Source organism: Anomalospiza imberbis, chromosome 1, assembly GCF_031753505.1.
Source record: "Anomalospiza imberbis isolate Cuckoo-Finch-1a 21T00152 chromosome 1, ASM3175350v1, whole genome shotgun sequence".
Taxonomy (NCBI): domain Eukaryota; kingdom Metazoa; phylum Chordata; class Aves; order Passeriformes; family Viduidae; genus Anomalospiza; species Anomalospiza imberbis.
Genome location: NC_089681.1, coordinates 34467212 through 34493314, shown reverse-complemented (window position 1 = coordinate 34493314; position 26103 = coordinate 34467212). Strand labels below are relative to the sequence as shown.

Here is a 26103-nt window from a genome sequence, read left to right as displayed (position 1 = left end):
ACTGCTAGGGTTGACATTTCATAGTTCACTGGGGACAATCTATGTGAATATATTAATAAAGTAATATATGTTATCATGATAGGTAGAAGTGAAAGGGAAAGTTAACAAGAGACTCAGAACAAATTATCATATTTTATTAATAGTATTCTACAAACAGTATTAATGTGTAATTATTGTACAGTTGACAAACTAAGTATATTTATGAAGGAATCTGTGTGGTTTTGTTTAGTTAATAGATTTTTTTGGCAGTGATTTTTTATTTTGTTTTTAATATTTTCTTTCCTTTTTCTACCTTTCTCAGGAAGAAAAATACATTAAAACATGCAGCAAAATGTCTTTTTCTCACACACAGCTAAAATAGATAGGTGATAGTTCAAGTAGGGTTACGCTGTTAGTCCATGTTTCATCTGAGTCTTTAATGGTCAGTGAAGCTAATGGAGTTATGGTGATTTATGTCGGCTGATGATCTAACCCTGTATAGTGTTGTTTTGTGGTTGAAGCACATGGCTTGGCCTGAAGAGCCTTGTTTTGTTCCCTGTTTGGACAAATGAACAAAGAACATCTCAACATACAAATCATAGTTTGTCTGTGAACTATCATACTATAAAATAATAAGTTGCCACTGTGGTAAACCTACCATTCAGATTTTTTTTTTTTTTGTTAAATTCTTATTTTAAAAACAGAAGGTTTTGGTTCTTCATATAAAAATCTAGCAAATCAATACTGGAACACTCTGCTGTACTTGGCCTTCATCTCTGGGAATGTCCACTCTTACTCTGCTTTTCTGCTGATAAGCTCTAAGTTTTTAAAGCCTTCATTTTGGCAGAGGCTTTATCTTCTGACAGCAGCAATACTACCTAGGGAAGAAAAAAATCAGATTTCTCTGTAGTAGTTATCATTCTTTCAGCTCTTTAATAATGAAAATGCATCAACCATAATAAAATCCAAATTAATTTTTCAGCTTAAAGTTGTCTTTTCTTGATTGATAGGTTTTTGCTAGAGCCCTTAGTTTGGAATAGTTTCAAAATATTTCTTTCTCTGGTCTTGTACTCTGAAGGGTTGGAGATGCAAAATATCTGCTTTGGGTATCATCAGCATTAAATCTCTGGAGTATAATAGCAGTTTGTTCTGTACTTTCAACTTTAACCAATGAACTCTGTATCTCAGCTGTTTTTTATTATCTGTGGAAGTTGCTGCATGGCAAAAGGAACTCGGAGAAAAGAGGAGCTTAGCTGTCACGTACCTTATAGCACATCATAACTTGAACACTCTGTATTTACTCTTGGTTTGCCAGAGAGATGGTGCAAGTATTGGTTACTTAAAGGAAAATGGAAATCTTGAGACCAATCAAATGCTTTTTGTTTTGTGCTGGTATCACCAGTGTGACTTGTTTTCTGCCTACATGCATGTCTGGACATCTGCTTTATGTTACCTCTCCTTGCCTGCTCCCCACCTTCTCTCTCAAACACATATTTGGGAGCATAAAAATAATTTCTGACAATGTATGAATTGAGGTGAGTAGGTTTTTTGGGCTTGAGCTTAAAGTTAATTGATATTTGAGGATCCTGTATCACTCAATGCAGCAATTACAGCAAAATACAAATTTTTAAACCAAATTAGAAGCCTTGTTTAGTTAAAGATTTATTTAAGATTTTCAGCAAATATTGACAGTATATTACACTGCACATCCAGTGACTAGAGAGATTACTGATCAATTTTATACTTCAAAAAAAGATGAAAAAATACGTAATTTTTTATACTTCAAAAAAAAGATGAAAAAATACTTAATTTTCCAAGAGTAAGAATATTAAAATACTTGGGAAAAAAATCCCACCTTTTTGAACAACGGAACAAATATTTTTGCTAAATAAAATATTTCATATATTAACCTCTTAATAACTATAGTAAGTTTTTGCACTCTGAGGGCCAAAAGTTCCTCATTAAGATGTGATAAAAATACCTCTTGTATCAAAGGTATTTCAAGCTGAAAGAGAGCCTTCAAGTGGGTCTAGATGTAATGTACTTGCTAAAATATAATGGATGCCTGTAGAAGTCAGATACAGATCTGTCTTATAGCTTGTACCAGCTGATGAAATTAATGTTCTTTCCACCTTCTAAGTCCTTCAAAATAGTTGCACACATTTATAAAACAGTTCAACAACTAGTGTTGGAGTCTTATTGATGATTTACTGCCCTGTGATTAAATATAAGCAAAAAAATGTGCCATGCTCTTTAGAGAACTTTCTGTACATCAGCTAACATTATTTCTGAAAGCTCTTAATTAGTTTCTTCTTATTATAAGATTGTTTTTATTTTTACACTAAAGTAAACTGAATGGAAATTCATTATATTTTTCTTTGTATGATACTTTGTTTATTTGTCACTTAGCTGAAAGCCAAAGAAGTGTTACTGAGTTATTTTTCTGTCATTGTTTCCACATAAATCCCTGTTGCTCAATCACTCTTTGGTTACTCTGCAGAGATCACACGTGCAGATCAAAAAAGGTGTTTTAATTTATCAGCTATGGCTCCTTTCCCATGTAGAATCCATAGTGATATAAAGGTGGATAGCAGCATAAAAGACCTTGAATTTCTTACCAAGATGGATTTTTGACATTATTTGTATAAACAGTACTCTTCTTATTTCAGCTTGCATGGTTTATAATGAATTTTATTTCAACTTCCTTCCAACTTTAAAAAGGTTGTTAAAAAGCTAATGTGAAGAAGCTGTAATCAGATGTCCTCAAATTGAGGTGAAGTAATTGTCTGCAGCTGTTCTTTCTGTTCTTCTGCTTAGACATTACACAAGGTGAGGTTTTAGTTTAAATAGCTTTCATCAGTTTACCTAAGTTTGGGTTGAACCATGTGGAGAGTGTTTTTATTTTGTAATGGTGGCTTCAGGTAAGGGCAATTTCTTCCTGAACTAAGCAGAGATTCTTGAGGAAATGTTGTCATGCATTTTTACACAGTCTTTTAATACCAATTTAAAGACAAAAGATACTTGGACTATTCTGATTCTGTGTTGGGATTCTGTGTGTGTGCTGGCTCATGCTAGATAGCCTTCTGAAGAAAAACCATCTGTAGTGATCACTTGTCGTTTTAGGACTTGGGTGGCTTTTACTGCAGGATTTCTTAAAGGTACAGTTTATCCCAACAAGGAAAATTAAATACATTCATTTAAGTGAAATGCAAATCACCCTTTTTATTAGGAGCTATAATCCCTATATGTAAGTTTAGCTTTATTTTTTTGATAAATCAGGTGTGGATTGTTCATCAGTTATTCTTTCCATGCTAAGTAAAGCTGAATGTTAAGGTTTTGTTTGCTACAGTTGTTTGCTGTGTCCCTTGTGCTGGTGGGAATAAAAGTATTAAAAGTCTTGTGGATAGACACACAATCATAAGAAGCTCTTGGAAAAGCTTTGTGGTGAAGTCCTGTGCAATCATACTTGGGAAACCAATGTTGTAGCAGCTTGGGGTGAAAGAATCTGGTTTTGGGAAGGACATCAGCTTATATTCAGAATACCTGCAGAAAGCTTTTGACTATATGGGCTCACTCATGTTGATGATTATTTTACAGTGAATTTATTTTATTTACAGTTATTTTACATAACTTAATATGCTTTGGACCATTTAAATGCCTTTGTGATTAAAGTACTTCCATCTTTCTTCCAAAATGCCATAAAGGAAGATTATAGAACTGGTTATTTTGCTTCATTCTGTACATATAATGACTTCTCTTTAAAACCTGTGGTTGAAAAGTTGGTTTGGTGTAAATTCTGTGGTGAATGAACAGATTCAAAAGTGAACTTTGCAGTTTATTTCCTCTCCAACACTTACTTCATAACACTTTACAGCCAGTCCCACACATATTAACCTTTTGATTGCACAGTATGGTACTAGACCCACCTGCAAAGAAACTGTTTTTATTCTGGTGCACTTTTTTAGTCTTTCTTATCACTTTTTTTTTTTTTTTTTTGCATGGGACTCTTAGTAATTCTTAAGGAGTTTTTGTTTGTCTTTTTTTTAATATAAAAAATTGTTTCAGCTCTCTCTGAAAAGAAGACAATTTTAAATTCCCAGCTCTACTGAGAAATGCTTTACAGTGCTGTAATACAAGATAATGTGTCCTGCAGGACACTTGACTTCATTCTTATGTGATGCTGAAGCTGTCTTGCATTGATATCCATCATTCAGTGGCAACACAGAAACAAATCCTTGGGGTTTTCCCATAAAGGCCATAAGTGTCATGGCAGATCATTGAAGTTTATTTGCTTTCATCTGTCATGCATAAGATATTTAATAAGGAATCTTCGTCCAGATTATCAGTTAGGACCACAAAGATGACTAAGGAAATGGAGGATCTCAAATACATGGAGAGGCTGAGGGAGTTGGGACTATTCAGCCTGGAAGGAGAAGGTTCATGGGCAATCTTATCCTAGTTTCTAAATGCTTGATGGGACGGAATAATGAAGAGGGAGTCAGATTTTTCTCAGTAGTGCCAGCTGGCTGGCTGAGAAGCAATGGGTACACATTAAAAACCATGAAATTCTGATTGAACATAAGATTTTTTTTTTTTTTTCACTGTAGAATACTAGTCAAATGCTAGCACATGTTTTCCATAGAGACTGTGGAGTTACTCAAAACCTGGCTGGACTACCTGTCCTGTTGCCCTGGGCACTCTGCTGCATGAGGGTTGGACTGGATCTGAAGAGGTCACATCCATCCTCAGTTATGTTTTGATAGGATTCCAAGTAGAAATCCAACCTGGGCCTCAAATACTCTTGGACCAAACCAGTTCTTCTTCCTTTTCAGAACTGTAACATTTCATGGGAACAGTATGATTTTTCCAGTTTCTCCAAATCAGTGTCTTTCCACATAGGGAGGAAGGATTGCTGTCTCCACATGCTAGCATAATCAAGACCCTGTTTTACAGAGTACTACCTGTCTAAAATACAAAAACAAGTTATCTACTAGTCAACTTTCCTGGTACCTCACAGTGTAAAATCAGCTGTTTAGGTGCTTAAAATGTCTTGTTCAGGCTAAATTTTTTTAATCCTTTGTCTCTATATTCTACCTTTCTTATCTTTCATCCTTTTTTTTTTACTCAGTTTTGGTGTAGTGAAAACTACAATTGGAGCAATTTAGCTTTTTCCTGAAACTAGGGGAAAAGAGTAATTTGCCCAATGTCTTTATTACTTCAAGCAGGTTGTCAGGAAAGTTGGCTGAGCCTGTAGTCACGTATGTTTTCCATAGATTGTGTCTGGTACTTAAGAGTGACTTTTCCTATCATTGCACATCTGCTGTGAGTTTTTCTGGGTTCAGTGGCTTTAGATGAGTCATAAAAATTTCTTGTGCATTGTCCCTAATGCTTTTGCTGGCCCAGATAGCTGAGCTGCTTGCTTCAATGAAGGAGCATTGTGTGAGGGCAGCGGGAGTGTAAACTAGGACAAGAATCACTTTGGCTCTAAGGTCTCCTGGCAGTGAGATACAAACATGTAAAAGGAAGGGATTCTTTATTTTTACCTCTATCAATGATAGGAAAGAAAGACTAAGCTGCTGCTCCCGCCTTTTTTAGCTGTCACCTTGGTCTGTGCGTGTGCATGGGGATTGTGACAACCAATGGCACACTGCTGAAGCCAAGAGCACGGGGGAATGTCTGAAACCGAAAAATGTAGAAATGTTTTTTCTGCTTTCCTAAAAGAAAGAGAGGGTGCTTTTTGTGGGAAATTTAACAAGTTTGAGGCGTTAGGCTATGACTAAGGGTAGAGTGCCCCTGAAAAAGGGCACCCACATGCATTTAGGAGTGTGAAACAATAGCGTGTTCTACTCCAGTGGCTTTGGATCTTTTTTTTCTGGTTATCACCTGAGAACTTCACCATGGGGTTTGGTGGGCGATTAGAAGAAGCCTTCTTGATGCTAATGCAAGCAATTGTGAAATACCTAATTTCCTCCATAGGATCAGGGCAGATGCCACAGATCCTCAGCACTTTGGAACAGTGTCTTACTGATGAAGCACAGCAAGAGGGTGAAAAAGTTTTGAGCTAATCATCAGACATGTTGTCTATTTTAAACAGGGTTTCTAAAGAGAGAGGCTTCAGTGAGCTGTGTTTGGCTTTTCATCCCATCAGTCATTTGAACCAAATTTAGCAGGGCCATGAGGTACTAAAAACGCAAAGTTTTGATTTTCATGAAAATTAGTATCTGTTTTTGAAATGGACTAGCCCCACATTGAGGAAGGAGCTATGTTGAGGTCAGCAGGCAAGTTCCAGGCATATCTGCACATGCATAAATGGCTAAGCAGGATACATATGGCAGAATTTCTCTGAGCAACTGCTGCTCCTTGCCTTGGCTTTATGCACAGGAGCTGTTTGTGTTTGGGAAGGGGAGGATGCAAGGAAGTAGGTCACATTCAAAGAAATAGGCTTTTTTTTTTTCTCTGCTCTTTGGGAAATGTCTTGTGGGAAGTGTATCCTCTGTTTCACAAAAGATTTCTGGAGCAGACAGCCTGATGATGGCCAGTTATCAGAACACAAATGTCTTTGCTTATTCTCTCCCGCTAAAGGACTCCTCTCACCACCTCAACTTGTTCTGCAGCTGTAGAAGAGTTTTACTCTCAGGTTTTGATTTTATTCTGTCCCTTTAGGATGTTGCGGGTTTAGAAAGATTGTTGATATGGAATATGTAAGTTTGAAGACCTGTGTTTTCTTTCCAGTCACAAACTGAAGAGCTAGCCAGAGAAAACTTCAGCTTTCATCACGGTCTTAAAATTCACTTGGTAGTGACCTGACATATTTCAGTCTTCAAGAAATCAGTTCCTCTCGTCTAAATTAGCTGTATACTTTTTGCGAGCTGTTTGAAATACCTACTGAATTATTTTTAATGTATCATGGAAATCTGATAGGCAGATGGGAAAACTGTATAACCCGGAGAGTTTATAGCACTTTGTTTCAGTAAACAAACAAACCAGCCTAAACCAACCTAAACCCCCTCACTATCTTCAAAGAACTTCTCCATACCTGCTCAGCACATGCTAAACTGTGTTATGTTTGTTCGGGAGACTATCACAGGCTCATATTTATAATACACATTGTAATATACACGTCGTGGGAAGGCGCGGAAGGGGAAGCTGAAATGGTTGTTTGGTGATGATAAAATCAAAACAAAAACAACTGCCGATTCCCTCGCCAGCCAGCTTGCTGGGACATTTTTATAATTCTTTTACTCTGTTGTTGGAGGACTCCAATTAACCTCAAACTGGAGATCGCAGCTTGTGTGTGAAACAGGCAGCTGCTGGCACGCAATCCTCCCTGAAGTTGTTTCCTTTCCTTTTTCCTGAGATTTAGCGAAGGGGGGGAAGGGGTTGGAGTCACATGGATACAAAGCTTTTGATTAATGTCCAAGTCTCTGCTGCTGCGGAGGCTTTCTAACCTCTCAGCTAGCAGGGCGAGCTGGGAACCAGTGACCGCTCGCTTCCTCCAGGCTGTGTCCCCTTCCTGACGGGAAAGGAGCGCTCTGGGGTGGCTCGTCGCCTCCGGACCTCGGGGCGAGCGGGGGCTGCGGCTGCAGCGCGGCTGGGGACCGGCCGGAGCCCGGCCCCGCTGTGTAGCTTGGCGGGGTCTTTTGTTGTCCTTGTCCGCAGCGCAGCGCCGGAGCGCTCAGGGGAAGGCGCCGGGCTGGGAGCACCGATCCTCCTCGCTGCACCATGACAGAAGAAAGCAAGGGGGAAGGCAGGGGGGAAAGCGGGAAGGACTTGGAGAAGCAGCTTCGCTTACGCGTGTGCGTCCTCAACGAGCTGCTCAAGACGGAGCGGGACTACGTGGGCACGCTGGAGTTCCTGGTGTCGGTGAGCGGCGGGGCTGGGGGCCCGCGGCGCCCGGCGCGGCGGGAGCGCGGCAGCCGCGGGACTCCCGGACGGGAAAGGACTTTACCCCGAGCTTTTGCGTACAAGGGAGGGAGAGTAACAGCTTTGGAGATAGCCGAAGAGGGGTCGTGCGTTCTTCCCTCCCCCGCTCGCCACCCCCAATCCCCCGGCCGCACTTTGGCACTGATGACTTCGCGTCTCCGCGCGTGGAAGCGGATGGGGGTGATGGGTTTGGGTTCCCCCAAACCTAACGGGTGAAGGGGCTTGTGTTCGGGCTTGTGTTCATTTTAGAGTGCCGTAGTGTATTCCACTACTTGGGATAGTCTTGGAAACCCAGCGGTGCAGTGGGGAGGGAGCAGGACGGGGGGGTGCTGGTGTGCAGCAGCTGCTTGACATTAAAGCCACATGTGGCATTCGCTCCTGTCTTGTGATATAGGGTCAGCTGGGAAGGTAGTGCATTCTGCTGAGCTGTGTTGTGACAGTTTGAGCTTCCTTCTACATTTGACTATCACTGTTGATAGGATTATTGGTGCTGGATGATACCCTAGTCAGAAAGGCAGGAGCTCTCACTCAAAAAGCCAAAGGCACAAATTATTGCAGAACAGATGTGGCCAGTGTTTCATTTGTGCCTGATCTTGGTATCATCACTTTAGGGCTCTGATGTGATAAATATGTTCAAATCAGCTGCTTCAGATTGCAAAAGTATTCACAGTAGCCCCATCATACATTTCTCTCCTCCTGTCCCATTGAAGAAGGGAAATCCTTCCAACTGCAAACTTCCTGCTTTGCTGCCTTGAGAATTGTGGACTTTCTGCTTATTACCATGAAAGAGGAAATTCTTAAGTTGGCTGTGACAGGGAGAATAAAAGCACAGACATTGGAGTGAAATAAGATCTACAGAGTAGCTTATTTTCTCCATATGTTTATCCTCAGCAGCACCATGAAAAATGGTAAATGGTCCAATGTGTTGGGGTTGGGTTTTTTTTTTTTAAGTTTAGGATGTATGTTTGAAAAAGAGGCTGTGCAATTATTTTACTTGCTTCCATGTAATGGTCAGGTTTTACCTACTTTAAAAAAAAAAAACTATTCTAAGGCAATGTTCTTCCATATTTTACCTTAACCCACAAATTTGGTGTATGTCAGAGTCTTGGATTTCAGCAAATTTGAAGAATTTGTAATATCTTTAATTTTGAATTCTAAGGTTTTAGACTTAAGATATTTGAGTTCAAGCAGTAAGTGCTCAAATTCTCCCAAGGATCAGAATCTGTACACGTTTCAAGTTCTATCCAGACATTGAATTCAGTAATAAGTCTTTTTGCAGTTTGAATCAAGATGATCTAAATAAATCATGTGGAGAAGGGGAGAAGGCTTGGTGTTAAATACTTGGTTCTACATCAACTTTTCAGATTCATTAACAACTGTGGACAGGGTTCAAGTAACTGTTCAGAGATGTAAATCCTTCACAGAGAAATGTCATGTGTTCTAATTATGCCTCAGTTTTGTTTGAGGAAACAACTTCTGAGCTTTCCTTTGGTCTACCTGCTGGGACTGCTGTTGAGATCAGCTGTGGCGGTAGATTTATGAGGGCCACTGGACTAGGGCCAGTTTGGAGACCATCACATTGATTTTACGTAAGCCATCAAAACCATCATTGAGTGGGGGGTTTGTGTTCCAGTCAAAGCTAACAGTTAGGCTTCCAGGTCATCTCAGTGTCGTCAGTGGAGCTCGTTGTGGTGGAAACCACATTTCCTTTATGACTGAGATGCTGAAGCCAGTTATAGTCTCCCTGAGAGGTTTCTCAGAGTGCCTGTAGTTTTCATGGTCGTTAATAGGAAATAGGATATTCACTTAGATAAATGAAAAAACCTCTGCGCATGGCTAGAGAATGAAGAGGTTATAAGGAGGAAGTGACTTGCTGGTCTGTGTCAACATGGGAAATGCTTTGCTGGTTTCCCTACACTGGAAACATACCTACTATATGCTAGATTTATTGAGGTTCTTTTGTTTATGTTGTAATTAAAGAGTATTGCCCAGAACAGATTTCTGTTTGGTTATTTAAAGTCTGTTTTCCCCGCCTACTCTGATTGCTCATCCTCCACTTATCAGTGGAGTGAGAAGTAGCTTGGCTTGTATGTTCTGTCAAAAGTCTGTAACACTGTAAGGTGCAAACCAGAAGGTCTGATATATTTGTAACTTTATTAGATAGAAGTAACTGCGTAGTTATGCCCATGTGAATTCATTCACCTCATCTTTTTTGGCTTTATGCTGTGTAAATACAGTATATTGTTTTACATCTGCATTCATCACAAAGCAAATCTGAGTGAAAAGGTCAGGTTGTATTAATATTATTCTTTTGTATCTCCTGAATCTTCCAGTAATAAACTGTAGTAGTGTTAAGATTTCAGTGGTACAGAATAATAATAATTTTGGGCCAATTGCAGTGAGATATGTAAACATATGTAAGGTGGACAAAATCAAGTCACCCAGTAGGTGCAGCAATGTTGGAGGGAGGAGGCATGCACAGGAAATTATGAATAAATGCTTATACTTTTCCTTCAGACATTTCATTATAACATTTAGAGTGTCATTGCAATACCAGAGTTTTTGTTCCTTCCAGCATTTCTTAAAAGTAACAAGTAATGGAAGAATTTACTTAAGACACTAAAACTCCTTTTAAGACTATATCTGTAGACAGAGGTTTTTATTTTTACTAAGCTACAATATTTTCTATTATGAATAATTGATACTTTATTGGCTAAATGAGCAATTGGACTTTTTCTGCTTCTGGATGTTCTTGCTGGTGGTCATAGCTTTTCATAAGATTTTCCTGTGGCAAAATCTTTGTTTTCCAATGAAAGAGAAGCTTTACTTGCAAGATTAGAGGAAAATCTTTCTTTCTTATCAAAATGCACTTTCTGGAGGGGACAGAAAGCAACACTTGGTGAATGTTTGCACCATCTAAAATAATTCTATGTCATCCAACAGTGTGACTGAATAATTAATAATTAACTTCTATACTTATGGTAAAGATGCTTTAAAAAAATTGTGACGTTATCAATATGTACCTTATCTCTTTCATTCTTTATAGCAAATGACCAAATGTCTATATTTACTGTGATCTGTGTAAACATAAGGAAAATTTCGTATGTTGCCTTATAAGCACAATTAGCCTGGAGAAGAGGAGACTGAGGGAAAGCTTTATCACTCTTTACAAGTACCTGAAAGGAAGCTGTAGAGAGGTAAGAATCAGTCTTTTTTCCCCAGCTGTCAAGTGCCAGGACAAGAGCAAATGGCCCCAGGCTGCACAATGGGAGGTGTAGACTGGATATTAGGGAAAATTGATTGACTGAATGGGTGTTCAGGCATTGGAATAGGCTGCCCAGGGAAGTGGTGGAATCACCATCCCTGGAGGTGTTCAAAAAACATGCAGATGTGGCACCTGGGGACATGGTTTAGTGGAGAACATGGCAGTGCTGGGTTATGGTTTGAACCTGATGATCTTGGAGGTCTTTTCCAACATTAATGATTCTATTCTATGACTAGCTAACTAGAGCAAAACTGCATAAACTTTTCTAAGATTTATTGGTCTGTGATTTTATGCTGGGGAAGATATGATTTTTAAGGAGAGTTTTTAAAAAAAAGTTGGGTGTTTTTTTTGTAATTTGCTGAACGTTTTCATCAGGGTTTTCATTTACTGTGTAATCAGGGTACTCACTTGAATCCTCAACATAGCAGTAGTAAAGAGACCAGTAAAACTATGGGTAGAAGTTGATGAGACATTAAAAAGTATTTAATAGTAAAGGGTTGCTAAAAAGTGGCTAGCTTAATTTGTCACTTTATTACCTGATGTATGGCTCAGTTTTTATGTTTGTGTTTTATGTTTGTGATTTACACCAATTGACTGGTCATTAAAGGCAAACCAGGCCATAAAGAATTTTAGGATGCATCTACATATATGCATATACACATATAAAATGTACATGTATATTTTTTGGAAAGAAACTTTATTTTGGAATAGAAATTGGAAATGTAATTGATCTGCTACACTTGGTACTTCAGGGGATATCCATGGAAGTAGAGTTTAATTTCCTATGGCAGAGATTGTTTCTCTGGCACAGTTTTGTGTTCTGACAAATTTGACGTTGATGGGAATAGAAGCAGATGTTGGCACTCATGTAAGCCTTCCCCACGGCCTCAGCTGGGGTGGCTAGTTAGATCTTGAAGCAGCTGGGGAAAAAAAAACAAAGCTAGTTTATTATGTAGACTGTAGTATAGTTTACAGAGTCTCAGTGAATATATATGTTTCTGCCAGTTAACTCTCAAGTATCAATTTGATTTTATTACATCCTATTGTACTGTCTTCTGCTTGCACTAAAGTGAAAAAATGGTTAGTTTTCTTTAAATGTGCCCTGTTAAGGGAAGCTGAATTCTTGCTTTTCAATTGGTATAAAGACATATTGTTTATAAGGTTTGTTGTGCAGCCTTTTCAGTGTCTGTGTGACTCCTCAGCTTCTGTGTTCCCCTACTGAACATTCCCTGTCTCTTGGCTCAATACATATTTCTCTGATTGTTGAGCAGACTAATTATTTGGAGAAGTGATTACAGTAATTGAGACTTCAGGTAACCTTTATAGTCAAATTCAGTGTTACTGGGTAGCAATAGAGGATTTATGTCCTGGATGAAAACTCCTCAAATGGTTATGCTATATAATAAAGTTAGATGTTGGGCTTTCCACAAAAAAAGAACAATTTATAAATGATCTTTTATGGCTGTGGTTTGATACAAAACCAGCGTGTCTGTGTGCGTTGTTTTTGTGTGCATGTGTGTATATATCACAGAATACCTTAAGTTGGAAGGGTCCCATAAAGATCATCTAGTCCCACTCACTGAATATGTTATATGTATATCTCAATTACAGAGATGATTAGTGGCTTGATAATGCTTTTCATAATTGCATTTATATTTTTAAAAAGGGATTTAAATGAATGGAAGGGAAGGGTTTTAGCTGGCTGCATTTTTTTGATAAGGTTATGTGATTTCCTTTCTCTTCAGGAAAAGAAAAACAACATTCTATGGCTACTTCATCATAAAAAGTCAAAAGGAAGTGCAAACACAATTACCATAGAAAGTCAATATATTTTCCATTCACTTCCAATTTCTGTTTTTAACTTGCTTAAGTGTTAACGAAAAATGTGAGTGTGGCATTCTATTTTTATTTGACTTTGCTTGTCTGTATCAATGGCACCACCTGTGGTCCCTATCAGAGAAAGGGGTAACTGCTTAAAAGCTGTTTATTTCTTTGTAACACCTGCCCCAAGGTTGAACACTCTGCTTTGTGGAGTGGGTTAGCAAGAAATATTTTTTTTTTCATGTGAGTGTCTTCACTAGTTGAGCACAGATTTCTTGCAATGTAGGACAATGGCAAAAAGCAGAGTATTTTCTGAAGAATTTTCAAGTACATATCTTATCTTGTTTGGAATTGGAGGGATTTATGCTAGACAATGACAAATGTTTCATGGTTTTCAATGTATTTTCTCTTACTGCTCTCAGATGCACTTTGTATTGTAAAGAACTCTTCTTTAGGAAGAAAGGTGGTTTGTTGAGCTGTTGAGTGAAAAGCTTAGAATACTGAAAGGAGAAATCTTTGTTCCATAGCGTTTAAGAAACTTATCTGTTCTAAAGACTTATTGTAGACTAAGACTTAATATTTTGAAGACTGTAATATGCTTAGAAGCATTGTAGAATTTAATGATTTATTTGTATTTATAAATAATATTTGCAGTGTTCCTGTTATTTCTTTGCTCTGCCTTAGCTCAGTCCTAACTCTCCTGACACATGTATTTCACAAATTTGTAGTGTGAGCTGCTAATTTAGAAGAGGCTACTTGGAGGGCACCATCCATCAAAACATCCAGGTTTAAGTTATTCCGTGCAGCCTAATGCTGTTGAATAGTATGTTGTTTGCAGTGATTTCAAATATTTATGGAGACATATTTTTCAACCCCCTTTTGTAGTAATTTTTGTCACCATCTTATAAACACCAAGCTTTAAAACCAGGTATCCCAAGGTTGGTTTGTATTTATTTGGTAAGGTTAGCATGAAGAGCAATTTTGTCAATTAGACAAAGTTGAAGTCATTGTAACAGTATTACAACATGTGAGAAATTGAAAAGTTCTTTACATTGGAAACCAAAGAGAACTGTCTTTTGGCCAACATAAATCCAAACTGGCTGTAGTTGACCTAAGATACTGGTTGGAATAATTTGCTAATCTGTAGAAGGCTATTACCATGTATCTCTAAGTAAAGTAAATGTCCCTGTTTGGAAAGGAAATTGATTACCCTAGAATTTGAAATACAGACTTGAGCAAGGTAACACATTTTATTTAAGACTCTACCTTTTTTATACAAGTGTCTTGAAAAACTTGTACCCACATACTCATGCACAACCTTTTTCAGAAATGTTGTCTAACTGTTTTTGCTTTAGGACTCAACTACATGTGTATTGATTCATGTGTATTTCTGTTTGGGATTGAGAGGGATTATCGCTGTCACTGGTGACCATGTGGATTGGTGTGCGATTGGCTACTCAGGAAGAATGCAAGAATGAAGAGAGTGGAGTCACCACTCCTGGAGATGTTCAAGGTGTTCTGAATCTGATGCTGGGTGAAATGTTTTTGTGGTAGAGTCCTGTTCCTGGGAAGGAATAACCCTGTTCACCTGTATAGGCTGGGGGATAGAAAGCAGCTTTACAGAGGTTATTCTGGGAATACTTCTGGACAAGACCTGGAATATCAGTCAGCACTGCACCCTTGAAGTGCAGAAAAGAATCAGCATCCTGGGACTGTTCTAGCAAGGGTGTTGCCAGTAGATGAAGGGAGGTGATTCTTTACCCTCTGCTCTACATCTGTGAGGTTTCTGAGAGTCAAAATTTTGGCTCCCTAATTGAGGAAATGGTTTTACCTACTGACACAAGTCTGGTGCTGGGGCCGACCAGCAAGGTGAGGAGGGGCCAGGAGCATATTGCTGCAAAGAGGTTGAGAGAGAAAGGTTTCTTTGGCCTTGAGAAGGCTAGGTGGAATTTTTATCATTGTCCACAGCTCCCCAATGGATAGATGTGGCTGCAAGATGCAGCCACATTCCTCTCAGAGATGCACAGTGGAAGGAGGAGAGGCCTTGGAAGATGGGAACTCCAGCACAGTGTGAAGGAAAAAAATATTGCTTACAATAAAACTGGTCTAAAATTGGTATAAAATGGGTATAAATGGGTCAAAAATGGGTATAAGTTGCTCAGAGGCTTTTTAAATTTTTTGCGTAAAGGTCATCTAGGCAAGACTGGACTACCCATTCTAGTTGACACTGCTCTGTTCAAGCAATTGGACTAGAGGACCTCCTTTCCAATCTCCATGACTCACCAGTTTGCAATTTATTGCTATGACAGAAAAAAAAGGCTGACTGCCTTGAAGTTTCAGCCAGTTTCAGGAGAACAGAGTTTTCAGGGTTACATCTCTACTTTGTTTCCTTTATACTCTGAAATTGCAGTGCAAATGGCCAGGCTGTACTGTTCAGCAAGCAGTTATTCAAAATTTAAGAGAAAACTCAGGTACATAGTTTTGGGGTTTTTAAAAAAAAATCAGCTGTATTATTTTTGCTCAGGAAACAGATCATCTGGCACTTTTGTACTGTTTTCTATTCAGAGATGTCTCAGTGCATTGCTTTCATTAATAAATCAAACTTGTGTAGTTCTACAAATGGGGAACTTAGATCTTGATTTTTATCTCCCTGTGGAAGTTTGTGCCAGAACCAGAAATATAATCTGATGTCTTGATTCCCAGTTCAGTACTCTGATAGCAAAGCAACCCTTTCCCTTCATATATAATTGATGCTAAAAGAGTGGTTGTCTACTTAACATGTCTGAGAAGCTGCAAGGACAACTTTTCAAAGCCAGCTTCATTTTGTGCAAACTTGATTGCTCCAGGGATTGTCTCATAGGCTGCTCACAGTTGAATTTATCCTGTTGTAGGGACAGAACTGAGAAATTAGGCGTTGACACTTATTTTACATCCCATGAGACCTCCAGATTGTCCTTTGTGTTTTTGGCAGTCTGGCTGCCAAGTCATCTGGCATCCCTGATGAGCTTTCAAGTTCAAGGCTGAAGAACACGAAGGGAATGTGAAGGAGAAACAGATAGAACTGAAGTGAGTATTGGAAAAAACATTAATACATTGTAGTAAGGTGGCTTTCTTTATTTCAGTGTAATTTGTATGATGCAGGCCCCTTGACAAATTGATAATATCTTCATGAGTGAAGCAGAATAAATAATCTAATCCTTGACCTTCCTAAGCAAGTTTTATATGAATTCTCACTTCAAAATGACATTTGTCTGTGGCTGCTGATACTTGTGCCCAAATTTTAAATACTTTATATGTATTGGCATGTTTACTTTCTAGATATATTTTTGCCTATTATAATAACTAGAGCAAGTGACCAGTATCAATTCATATGATGGTGAATTTACATTAAAACCATATTTCATAATTTGACCCCTGAAATAAATTTTTAATTTTATAAGGCTGTTTAAAAGGAGTCATTCCTAGAGTGAGGAATGAATGTGTTCCTACGTGTTGACTTAACAATCCCAGTCTCTTTATGTCTAAATCAAATATGTTGAGACAGAGTGATTGATGTCTGGGATGCTATGAATTTGTGCAATAAGGCTAGAAAACTGCTTCATTTTATTTCTTAGTATGTGCTAAGTTACACCATATCCTTAAATTCTTTGGGTAAGGTATCTGGATTCCGAGAAGAAATAGCATGCAATTGCATGCTTTGAGACAACATCCTCTGATTGTAGTGTGAGTGTAGTCTTTGCTCTAAGTGTCACAGAGGCATTTGAGACTTAAATCAGATGTGGCAGCACCTGAAACTCTGTAGCGTATAAGCACCACTTTCATTAAAAAGATACAGCCTGACAAGGTAGACGGAAGAAAAAGTGGCACACACCTGTAGAGTTAGTGTTGTGTTGTGTGTCACTTGTAAAATGTTTGTGGCTGAATAGTTTGTATTTATCTTTTTGTTGTCTGGGAGGGAGAGCTATTTTGCAGAAGCCATAGGAAGCAGGAAGGCAATAAGTAAGTCCCAATTCATAGAATGCCTTTGTAAAAATGGCCACCCTACTTTTATAATGAGAGCTGCTTCCTTCCTTCTAATGTCTGTTGTTTTTTTGTTAATGAAAAGCATGATAAAATACTACTTAAAAATGAACTTGAATAATATGATAAAGACCTAAAATTAGACGTGCTGGAAGGAACCTGTGAATTGCTGTGACAGATTTAAGAAAAGGTCTATCCCACTGCCATGATTCTGGCCAGGACAGGGTTAATTTTTCCAGCATACAGGAGGGGGCATGGCTAGGACATGGAGATTATTCTGTAGCATCTCAAATCATCAGTGGGAGCTGGGGAAAGGGAATCTCTTGGGGAGAAAGGGGTCCATTCTGGTCAGGGTAGCGTGGTCAGGTACTGCTGTTTCCATCTGAATCATTCACCTCTTTCTTGCCCTCTGCCATTAGCAATGTTGCTTTTACTGTTAATTTTCTTATCTCATTGTTGTTTCCAGTAAATTCTTCTTATCTCAACCTGTGATCTTTACCTTTTGTGTCTCAAATTTTCCTCTCCAGCCCACCAAAAGCGGAGGGGGGAGCAGGGCCTGAGTGAGTCAACGATGTGTGGTTTCAGTGGGAGCACTAAACTGGGGAATACCATCACTGAACTACAACACACAGTAGTTTTTTTTTTTTTTTAATAGTAAGTAGTAGCATTAATTAGGGAGTCTGTGCTTCATGACTGGGGGCTGTCTCTTCTGAAAAGTGTAGGTGTAGTACCTTGTTGCAAACTAAGTGATTTCTGAGTTTGATTACTTTATTTTTGTATTTGCGTACTTCTTTTGGCATCTGTAACTTCTGAATGTGTGTCCCATGAAAGAATTCCTTTTATGTATTTTAAGTATTGTGTCTAAAAATGTGCTAAGTACTTACATCACTATTTTTCTTGTTGGAAATCTAATTATTCTTTTTATGAAACCCTTTTCATACTTTCAATCTTCTTTCAAATTCCTTTTTGATGAATTCTTCTGGTGTCAGTATCCTTGATCTTCTGCCTAGTTTCATTCTAAGTCTCTTGCAGTTTTCAGAAGGCAAAAACTAACATCCCCAAGTGTGCGTAATAGATGTTTGAGGTACTGAATGATGACTTTTCTTGTCATAATTCAGTACCTCATACTTGTCATAATAACATCTTTCTTGACTGAAAGATGTTAGAATTCTGTTTATCCTTCTGCAATGTGTAGTTAGCACCTTACTTAGGTCCTTTTTTTACCTCTTTACTTACCTTTAAATATCAAAATTGGTATTTTTAGAGATTGGGCTGGATTCTTGAAGTATGACTTGTATCTGCCATTTGTTTTTTCTTACAATTCTGTTTTGCTGTGTGAATGGGGAAAAGATCTAGAAAGAGGTCTCAGTGAAGAATTAAGTAGCCAACCAGGAGTAAATAGGAACAGTAAGAGTTATGAGATTACATTTCTGTGCTCTGAAAATAGGAAGGAGAAAATATAAAGGAAAAATACACTAGCAAGGTTGAAAAGGAGGAGGAAAGAGTTACTAAAATTAGTTCTAAAAATAAAAATTCATACAAAAATCCTCTTTGAAACATGGCAAGTATGTGATGAGATTTCTTCCCACTGTAGTTTGTGTGTTAATAAGGCAGGCATCACTGGCTTTTGCAGTGTTGAATTAGATGCTGCTCATGGTCCCAGAAGTTAACTATGTTATTGCATGTCTCCTGTGAGTGTGGAACAGTACAAGTGCAGTGTTTCTTAGACATCTTCAAATACAGTCAGCTTGAAGTGTGAAAATACCATTATCTTTGAATTTGGTTATTGTGTGCTACTTTGCTTTTATGATAAAATATGAAATTTCAATAATTATCAAGAGATAATTGAGAATATTTTATTGGCGAGAGCAGCATGTGAGCTGTCTTCAGTTAATCTCTGTTATCAGTAAAATAAACCTCCAAGTTTTCAGAAAGGTGTGACTGATTGAACATTTCCTAAGTGCTAAGATGTAGGTTGCTTCCATAACATTGGAAATATTTTTGGCAGAGTTGAGATCTCTCTGTGGCTTAACGTTACAATGGAGACATATTAAGTACAAGGATTGTGTCTGTTGTTTTCCCTAAGTGGAAAGGTTAATTTTCTATTAAGATGTTTATTCTGTAGTTCAGTTACACAGAACAACACATAAACACCATTAATAATAATACTGAAAATAATGAATAGAAATTACCAAATTAATTGGTTGTAGACCACATTTAAATATCTTGTAATATACCTGGAAGGATTCTTTATGTAGGCAGGGGCAGAAGAGTGAAGAGCTGATAGCAATAACTTTTCGTTTACTTAAGTGTTCATTTATCTCTTTGACACTGCATGAGATCCTGTTTATTAAGAATAATGCCTGGAAGTTGGCAGTTATATTCTGTATGAGTGTGTTAATTTCTTCCCATATGCTACGAGGTTGTCCTCACGGGAAATAAAGGGACTTTTTCCCATGTTTAGTTGTACTGAATTGTTACAATAGTCAGACCCGACAGAAACAATGGGAAGGAAAGTTTCCTGTTTTCTGCAGATATTGAAGTGGTCTTCGACCCTTACCAGGGAAGATCTTCAGTCCCACTGTGGCTGCACAGAGAACTGATTGTCATGACTGTATGAAGATGCTGTCATCTCTCTTGAAACACAATGCTTCACTCTTAAATGTTTTAAGGAAATTCACTGTCCAGTCTATCCGTCTCAATTATATCTCAGTATTTGCACTTAGAAATAGCAAATTGACAGCAGGGAATGCTTCTAGTTGCCTCTTTATAAACACTCAGATATATTATGCTGTGTTTAGAATAATTTTAGATAGGTAATGAAATAAAACTTGGGCCTGTCTGATATCCTCAAAAGGAAAGCAGAGCAGAATACAAATATAGTAGACTTGGAAGCTTTTCATAATAGTAAGGATTTGAACTGCAAAAAGGAAATGTGCTTTGTTTTTAGTCTACTGTCCCAGGACAAAATTGGGGAAGGCTGGTAAATCAGTGTCTTGGCAAACACTCTGATGAAATTTTCATGTGAAGCTGAGGATAAATTATGCTGATACTGCTACAATATAAGCTGTGGTTTTCCATAGGTAGGGAAAGACAGACACTCTGACTGGCCCTCCAAAAATACTGTGAAAATCTTTTTAGTCAATATTCAGCCTGTAAGTTCCAAAGAGATTGCTCGTCTTTAAATTTCATATACTTGTGTTATAGAACATTCCCATGAGTTGGGGGAGATGACCATCAGCCATGATTAAAGATTATTTTAATTGCAATACATGAAGATATATTTGAACAGGAGATGTACTACTGTAGAATTGCTTCAAAATTTCATTCAGTAGACCAACTTCCAAGTTAAAAAATGTTTTTTTAAAAAGTAAAATTTGACTTGATAGTTACACTAGTTTATCATCTGTTATACTCTCAATTTTTAAGTAATTAAGTTGACTAGTTACAACTCAATCTCATTAAGTCCTTAAATTTGATTTAGTAATGTGCTTTTCAACACATACAATCCAGTAAAACATAGGTTTTCCAAATTAATTTGCAGGGTACTTCTTCACTGAGAAATATTTTTGATTCCTTCACACACTTTTATGAGTCTAAGTAAAAATTTTCAGCTGAATTGGTTAACAAAGATTCTCTTGTTTGTCTGTCAAATTTATTTGGTATGCAAATGCCACTTTAAAGTTGTTATCAATGCAGTATTACATAAATTATTCAGCTGTCCTGATATTTAAACAGATTTTATGTAGATTATTTTACAGTATTTGTGAGAAAGTGATGCTGGCAGTTGCTGTATCATGAAAAATGAAGGACCAATTGAAGTTTATTTGGGCATCCTGTAAGAAATGTGTACTGGAAATACACTGGATTAATTAGTTTTCTTCTCTATTACAGCAGCATCCAGCACAGAAAGTAACTATTTTTGCACTTGTAGATTTTGCTAATAAAAAAGCTTGGTGTTTGGACCAAATGAGGTATTCTTATTATAATAAGAAAAAATAAAATATTAATATATGACCACCATGACAACCATTATGCATTTGCATATTGAATATTTTGTAATGAAAAATTTCCCATATTTACTTGCCAAGTGCAATTTGGCTTTTGACTGCGAGAACTGTTAGATGTAAAACAGGGCTTTGGCAAAATGTTATTTTGTGTCTAAAATGTTTGTTCTTTATATACTGTTGTCTTTCTTAATGTACCATGGCAGTAAAGGCTGTAATGGTTATTCCAGTCCTTTTCCTGTTGTTTTCCAACCACCAAACAGCTCTGAGATAATACAATGCTCTGACTTTCCTATTTATTTCTAAAGCTTGAAATTTCACTTTTTATTAAAAAAATTTAAATTAAAAAACCTTTTAATTAGTTTTTAATAGCAGTAAGTGTTTCTCATATTCTGACTAATGATAACAAATAAAGCATTTACTGCAGTTTTGCCACAGAATTCCAAAAGGAATTTGCCAATATATCACAGCAATTCTGGTTGCTGACCCTTTATTCTTCCATTTCTGCAAATTTATTTTCTTGGTTTTGTCTTGCAGGAGATGGTGGATGGTTATTATAGATAACTGGACTTGAGATACGTGCAGCATTCATTGTCAATAGGTCAGTGCACTATTGACACTACAGATGGGAAGCAAATACTGGCATATTAAATATCCTTATTGTGGTATAAAGTCTTGTACAGTGAAAGATTTCAGGTTTTTTTTCTGGTTAATGAAAAATGTACATGAACTGCAAATTTTCCACATGCAACCAAATTCCACTTCTAAGGTTTTAAGAGAAAATGAAGCATCTTAAAATAATATTTTTGGCCTTTTGAAAGCTTCTGCTACTACAATAAACCCCAATATTTTAGTGAACTATTGTTTTCACAAATTTTCACATTTAGGAAAAGTGGCTACATCAGGTGCTGTCAAATATTGCCTTTCTATGTAAAGACTTTTCCCATCACTTTATAAATTAGTTTCTTCTTCAGCAGATTGTCATATGCAGATATATATAGGCCTCTGTTCCTAGTGTATCTTTGATTCTGATTTACATGCATACACGAAGTGTTACATGGATTTAAAGCCATGATGAGTTATGAACAGACCTAAGATGTGGACATGGTTAACATAAATTATGGGGTAGCCTGATTCTGTGCCCAGGCTAACACAAAGACCTGAGGAACCAGACTGCTGGTTATATTTCAGATTCTCCCCAGATCTCCAGTGCTTCTTGTGAAGAGTGAAAACAGTTCAGGTCCCAGTACTCTCCTACCCTACCCCCCACCCCCATTCATGTGGGGACAGGACTTAGGCAAGGCACTTCATTGCATGCACTTTGACTTCATACCTTTTTTACTGCTCTTTTAATAACTAGTATTCAGGACTTTGCCACCTGGCCTTGGGGAATTAGATACTGCTGCTCCTGCCCAACAGAGGCTTTGATTTTTTTTAATTAAAAAGTCTATATCTGCTCTTTCCCTTAGTGAGAGGGAATGTCTTCAGTAATAAGTACTTTGATAAATGAAGAATGAAAATACATTGAGATTGTTCCAGATTTTCTCTAAACAAACTTTTGCACAACAGACTTCTAAATTTGTATGCTCATACTTACCTATGTAAGTCCATTTAAATGGAAATTTTAGGAAAAAAAAAAAACTTTCCTTAGATTTTAGGGCAAGGAAGGGAATGGGCTGCTGATGACATTCTTATACCAATTTTCTTTTCAGGTTTGTTTTAGAGGCAAAAAAAGCTGTGCTAAATATGAATAATAATGTAATTATGGCTGTGCAATATATATATATATATATATATATATATATATATATATATATATATATATATATACACATATACATATATATATAAGAAAGTGGTTGGGGGTCAGTCCTAACCTGCAGCATTTACTAGAGATGCCTGTGTCAGGAGTTGTTATCTAGCTAGTTAATGGATGGAGATAAACTTGGGTAGGAGGCAATGTCTCTTTTCTTTTTTGCTCAGTTACTGAATTAAGTTAAATGCCCTTCCTAAAAGCTGACTAATAGATTTGTCCCTTGTTTCTTTATTGGTGTTCTCATAGAATGGTTTGGATTGGAAGTAATATTAAAAGTAATCTATCTCTACCTGCCCTGCCATGGGCAGGGAACCTTTCACTAGGTCAGGTTGCTCGAAGCCTCATTTAGTCTGCCTTCAGTGGGTGGAGTCCACAACCTCTCTGGGCAACCTGTTCCAGTGTGAAGTTTGTTAGATCTTCTCAAACCCAGTCTCCTACAGTGTGTAGTTCTTCACTCTCCCAGTTCCTGCTTTCACCTTTTGCAGCTTGGGTAATGTGGCTGGGATGCTTGCTGGTGAAGACAGAGGTAAAAAATGGCTTTGAGTGCCTCAGCTTTCTCCATGTCCTGGTAACCAGGTTACCAGTATCATTCCTGGGTGGACCCACATTTTCCCTAGTCTTCTGTTGCTGATGTACCTAAGGAAGCTCATTTTGTTACCCTTGATGTCCTTGGCCAGATTTACTTCTGCCACTACTTTAACTTTCCTAACCATCTCCCTGACTCTTTGGATAATTTCTCTGTATTCTTCTTGGGCTACCTTTCCCTGCTTCCACCCTTTTTAAGCTACCTGTTCATGTTTAAGTTTGTCCAAGTGCTACTTTTTCATCCATGCAGGCCTCCTGGCATTCGTTCCTGATTTCCTGTTACTTCAGAAGATTTCCATTGGATTTATCTATAAATTTTCCGCTTTAAATTTCCATTGAATACTGTTCCTTATGCTGTGAGGAATTCCTTTATTCATATTAATTTTTTTTCCTTTCAGTCTTTTCTGCCTGCTTCTATTATGAATAAAAGATGACAGCTTTTGTCACCTCTCGTTGGTAACCAAAAAATGAATTCATTAAGTGACCATGAATAAAATATTTTTTTCAGAAGCATACTTAATGTTTGTGCTTGTAAAGGCTTTTACTGGAGCTACTGTATATGCTCAAAAAACCAAAAAGAAGTTAACATTATCCTGGAACTCTAGTGTCATAATGGAAGTGCTTTGTCTTAGTTTAAATAAATATTTACTTTGAATGTCCAAATTTACATTGGCTAAGAAAACTCTTAATGTGTATTTTAGATTGTGTATTCTGATAATAGTGCTGGATAACACATAATGGATAAGCATTCTCAAAATGCCAGTTTATTCTGAGATTTGCCTGTTGTTTATGGTGCATTCAGACTTCCATTATTTGGGACAACTGGAACTCAGTCCATACTGTTCCTGTCAGAGGTGCTACTTGCTGTGAGGTGGGTATTCTGACAATTGGCATCTGGAGTCAAAGGTGGGAGGGAGAAGAGACAGGCATTGAGGAATGCCACAAAAACTCCTAGCCCTGCCACTAGCAAATTGCAAAATAGGAGACTTGAGTGTCTAGAACTTTATTTTCTTGGCCCAAGCATTTTAAAAATTATGGGTAACAAGGTTTGAGTGTGTACTTACAAATGCTGGAGGCATTCCATGGGTGTCCTAGATTTGCTTAGGGAAATAGCATGAGGGGTAAATTTAGTCGTCTCTTAGTGACATGTCTGAACTTCTAGCTAGTTCTTTCTAACATAGATTGGGCTGCCATAGTGCAAGAAAACATGATATAAAAGGCTGCTCCACCATTCAGTTGAGCAGGATCAGTGGTATTGAAAGTAGCTAGCAGCATTGGTGGGGAGGAAAAAGAACCAGCTTTGAAGACCTGGAGGAGATAATTGTTTTTTGAAACAGGTGAAGGAGAGGTCTGGTTAATTTTAAGATAGTACAGGGAAAACATAACTATGTGACATGAGAAAGCCCAGTGCTTCAGGTGTTAACAATATTTTAAATATAAACTGGTGCCTTTCAGAGATATGCATGTGCTCTATGTTAGTGAGGGCCACCTAGATAGTGCATAATTGATTTAATTTATAAAAATCCCATTTGATCTCATGGTGTAGCATTTAAAGTTTTTAAGGCTAAAAGTGATTTTTAAAGTTCTAAATTTTAATAATTTCATAATATTGAGAAAACACAATAATGCAGATTTTGTTCAGCGCACCAGGTGTTAACATTGTCCTGCGTGTATTTAAGCACTTAGCACAAATGAAATGCTTATCTTCACTCTTTTATGGCCAAGTCAGTAAAGCACAGTACATTTGCTTTTAACAAACAGATGCAATACAAGAATAGAGTTTTCTGTGTGTTTGTTCAGGAAACAGGCCCCTTCATATTTAATAGAATTTCATTAAACATGAGGGAGAGGCAAAGTGGAGGATGCAGTGGGGCTGTTTTCCTAATGTCAGGCTTTTGCTCTTGTGTGCGAATCCAGTCAGCTCAACCAAGTGAAAAGCTCGGAAGCACTCAGTGGAGGCTAATTAGAAGCCTCCACCATCACTGCTCACAGAATCTGTTTGCACTCAGTATTCTGGCATCCTGCACACCGCTGAACTGATTTCACTCTTCATCTGCTACAGCTGCTGTGCCTGTTCCAGTCCAGAACCACTGGCTTGAGCAGGATTTTCCAAGCAGTTGTATCTCTGATAGTTTGCACCCTTTCAGTACCAAACCTTAAAGTTGGATTGGGAAAGAATTGGACTCTTTTCCCACATAATGAATATGTTCATAAATGGAGGATCAGGGAAAAAGGGTATAATAGCATAAAGCAACAGAATTATGAGCTGGGAGTGGATGATAGCAGTGTAAATGGCGACGAAGCGAGAACAGGCAAAAAAAAAAAGCCAATGAATTGTAAGCAGAAAGCAATAAAAACACTTGAGTGCACTCTGCATAGAAAGTTTGCACTGAAATTTTGGGTTTCTAGGTCATCTTTGTTCCTGGTTATTTAGAAGTAGTCATGAAATACTAGGAAAGTGAAATTCCTTGCTCTGGTAAACTCCAAGATTTACTTAATCTATTACTACTACCAGCTGGTCTGAAGCAGTAGAGACTTCTGCTTTGAATGTAAAGGCTGATGACTTATGCAGAGGTGAGTATCAATTTACAACTCAGAATGTATGTTTTTCAGCTTAAACACAATTACTGGAGTTGTACGTCACTGCCCATGTTAGAGCAGTTCTGTTGGACAGAGAAGAGCAGGGA

At 37.7% G+C, this 26103-nt stretch overlaps 1 protein-coding gene across 2 annotated transcripts in view; it reads left to right on the top strand.

Moving 5' to 3' along the window:
- The first annotated feature begins 2800 nt into the window (after positions 1 to 2800).
- The window catches only part of PREX2 (phosphatidylinositol-3,4,5-trisphosphate dependent Rac exchange factor 2), a 172333-nt gene continuing 149030 nt past the window's right edge, over positions 2801 to 26103 (top strand). Inside the window, exons 1-2 of one of the 2 annotated variants that reach the window (XM_068187119.1) lie at positions 2801 to 2819; positions 7659 to 7842. In XM_068187119.1, the coding sequence (XP_068043220.1) occupies positions 7702 to 7842 (141 nt within the window). In that variant the 5' untranslated portion in view covers positions 2801 to 2819; positions 7659 to 7701. Of the gene's footprint in view, positions 2820 to 7554; positions 7843 to 26103 lie in introns of those variants that run through there. The other variant, XM_068187116.1, reaches the window with a different exon arrangement.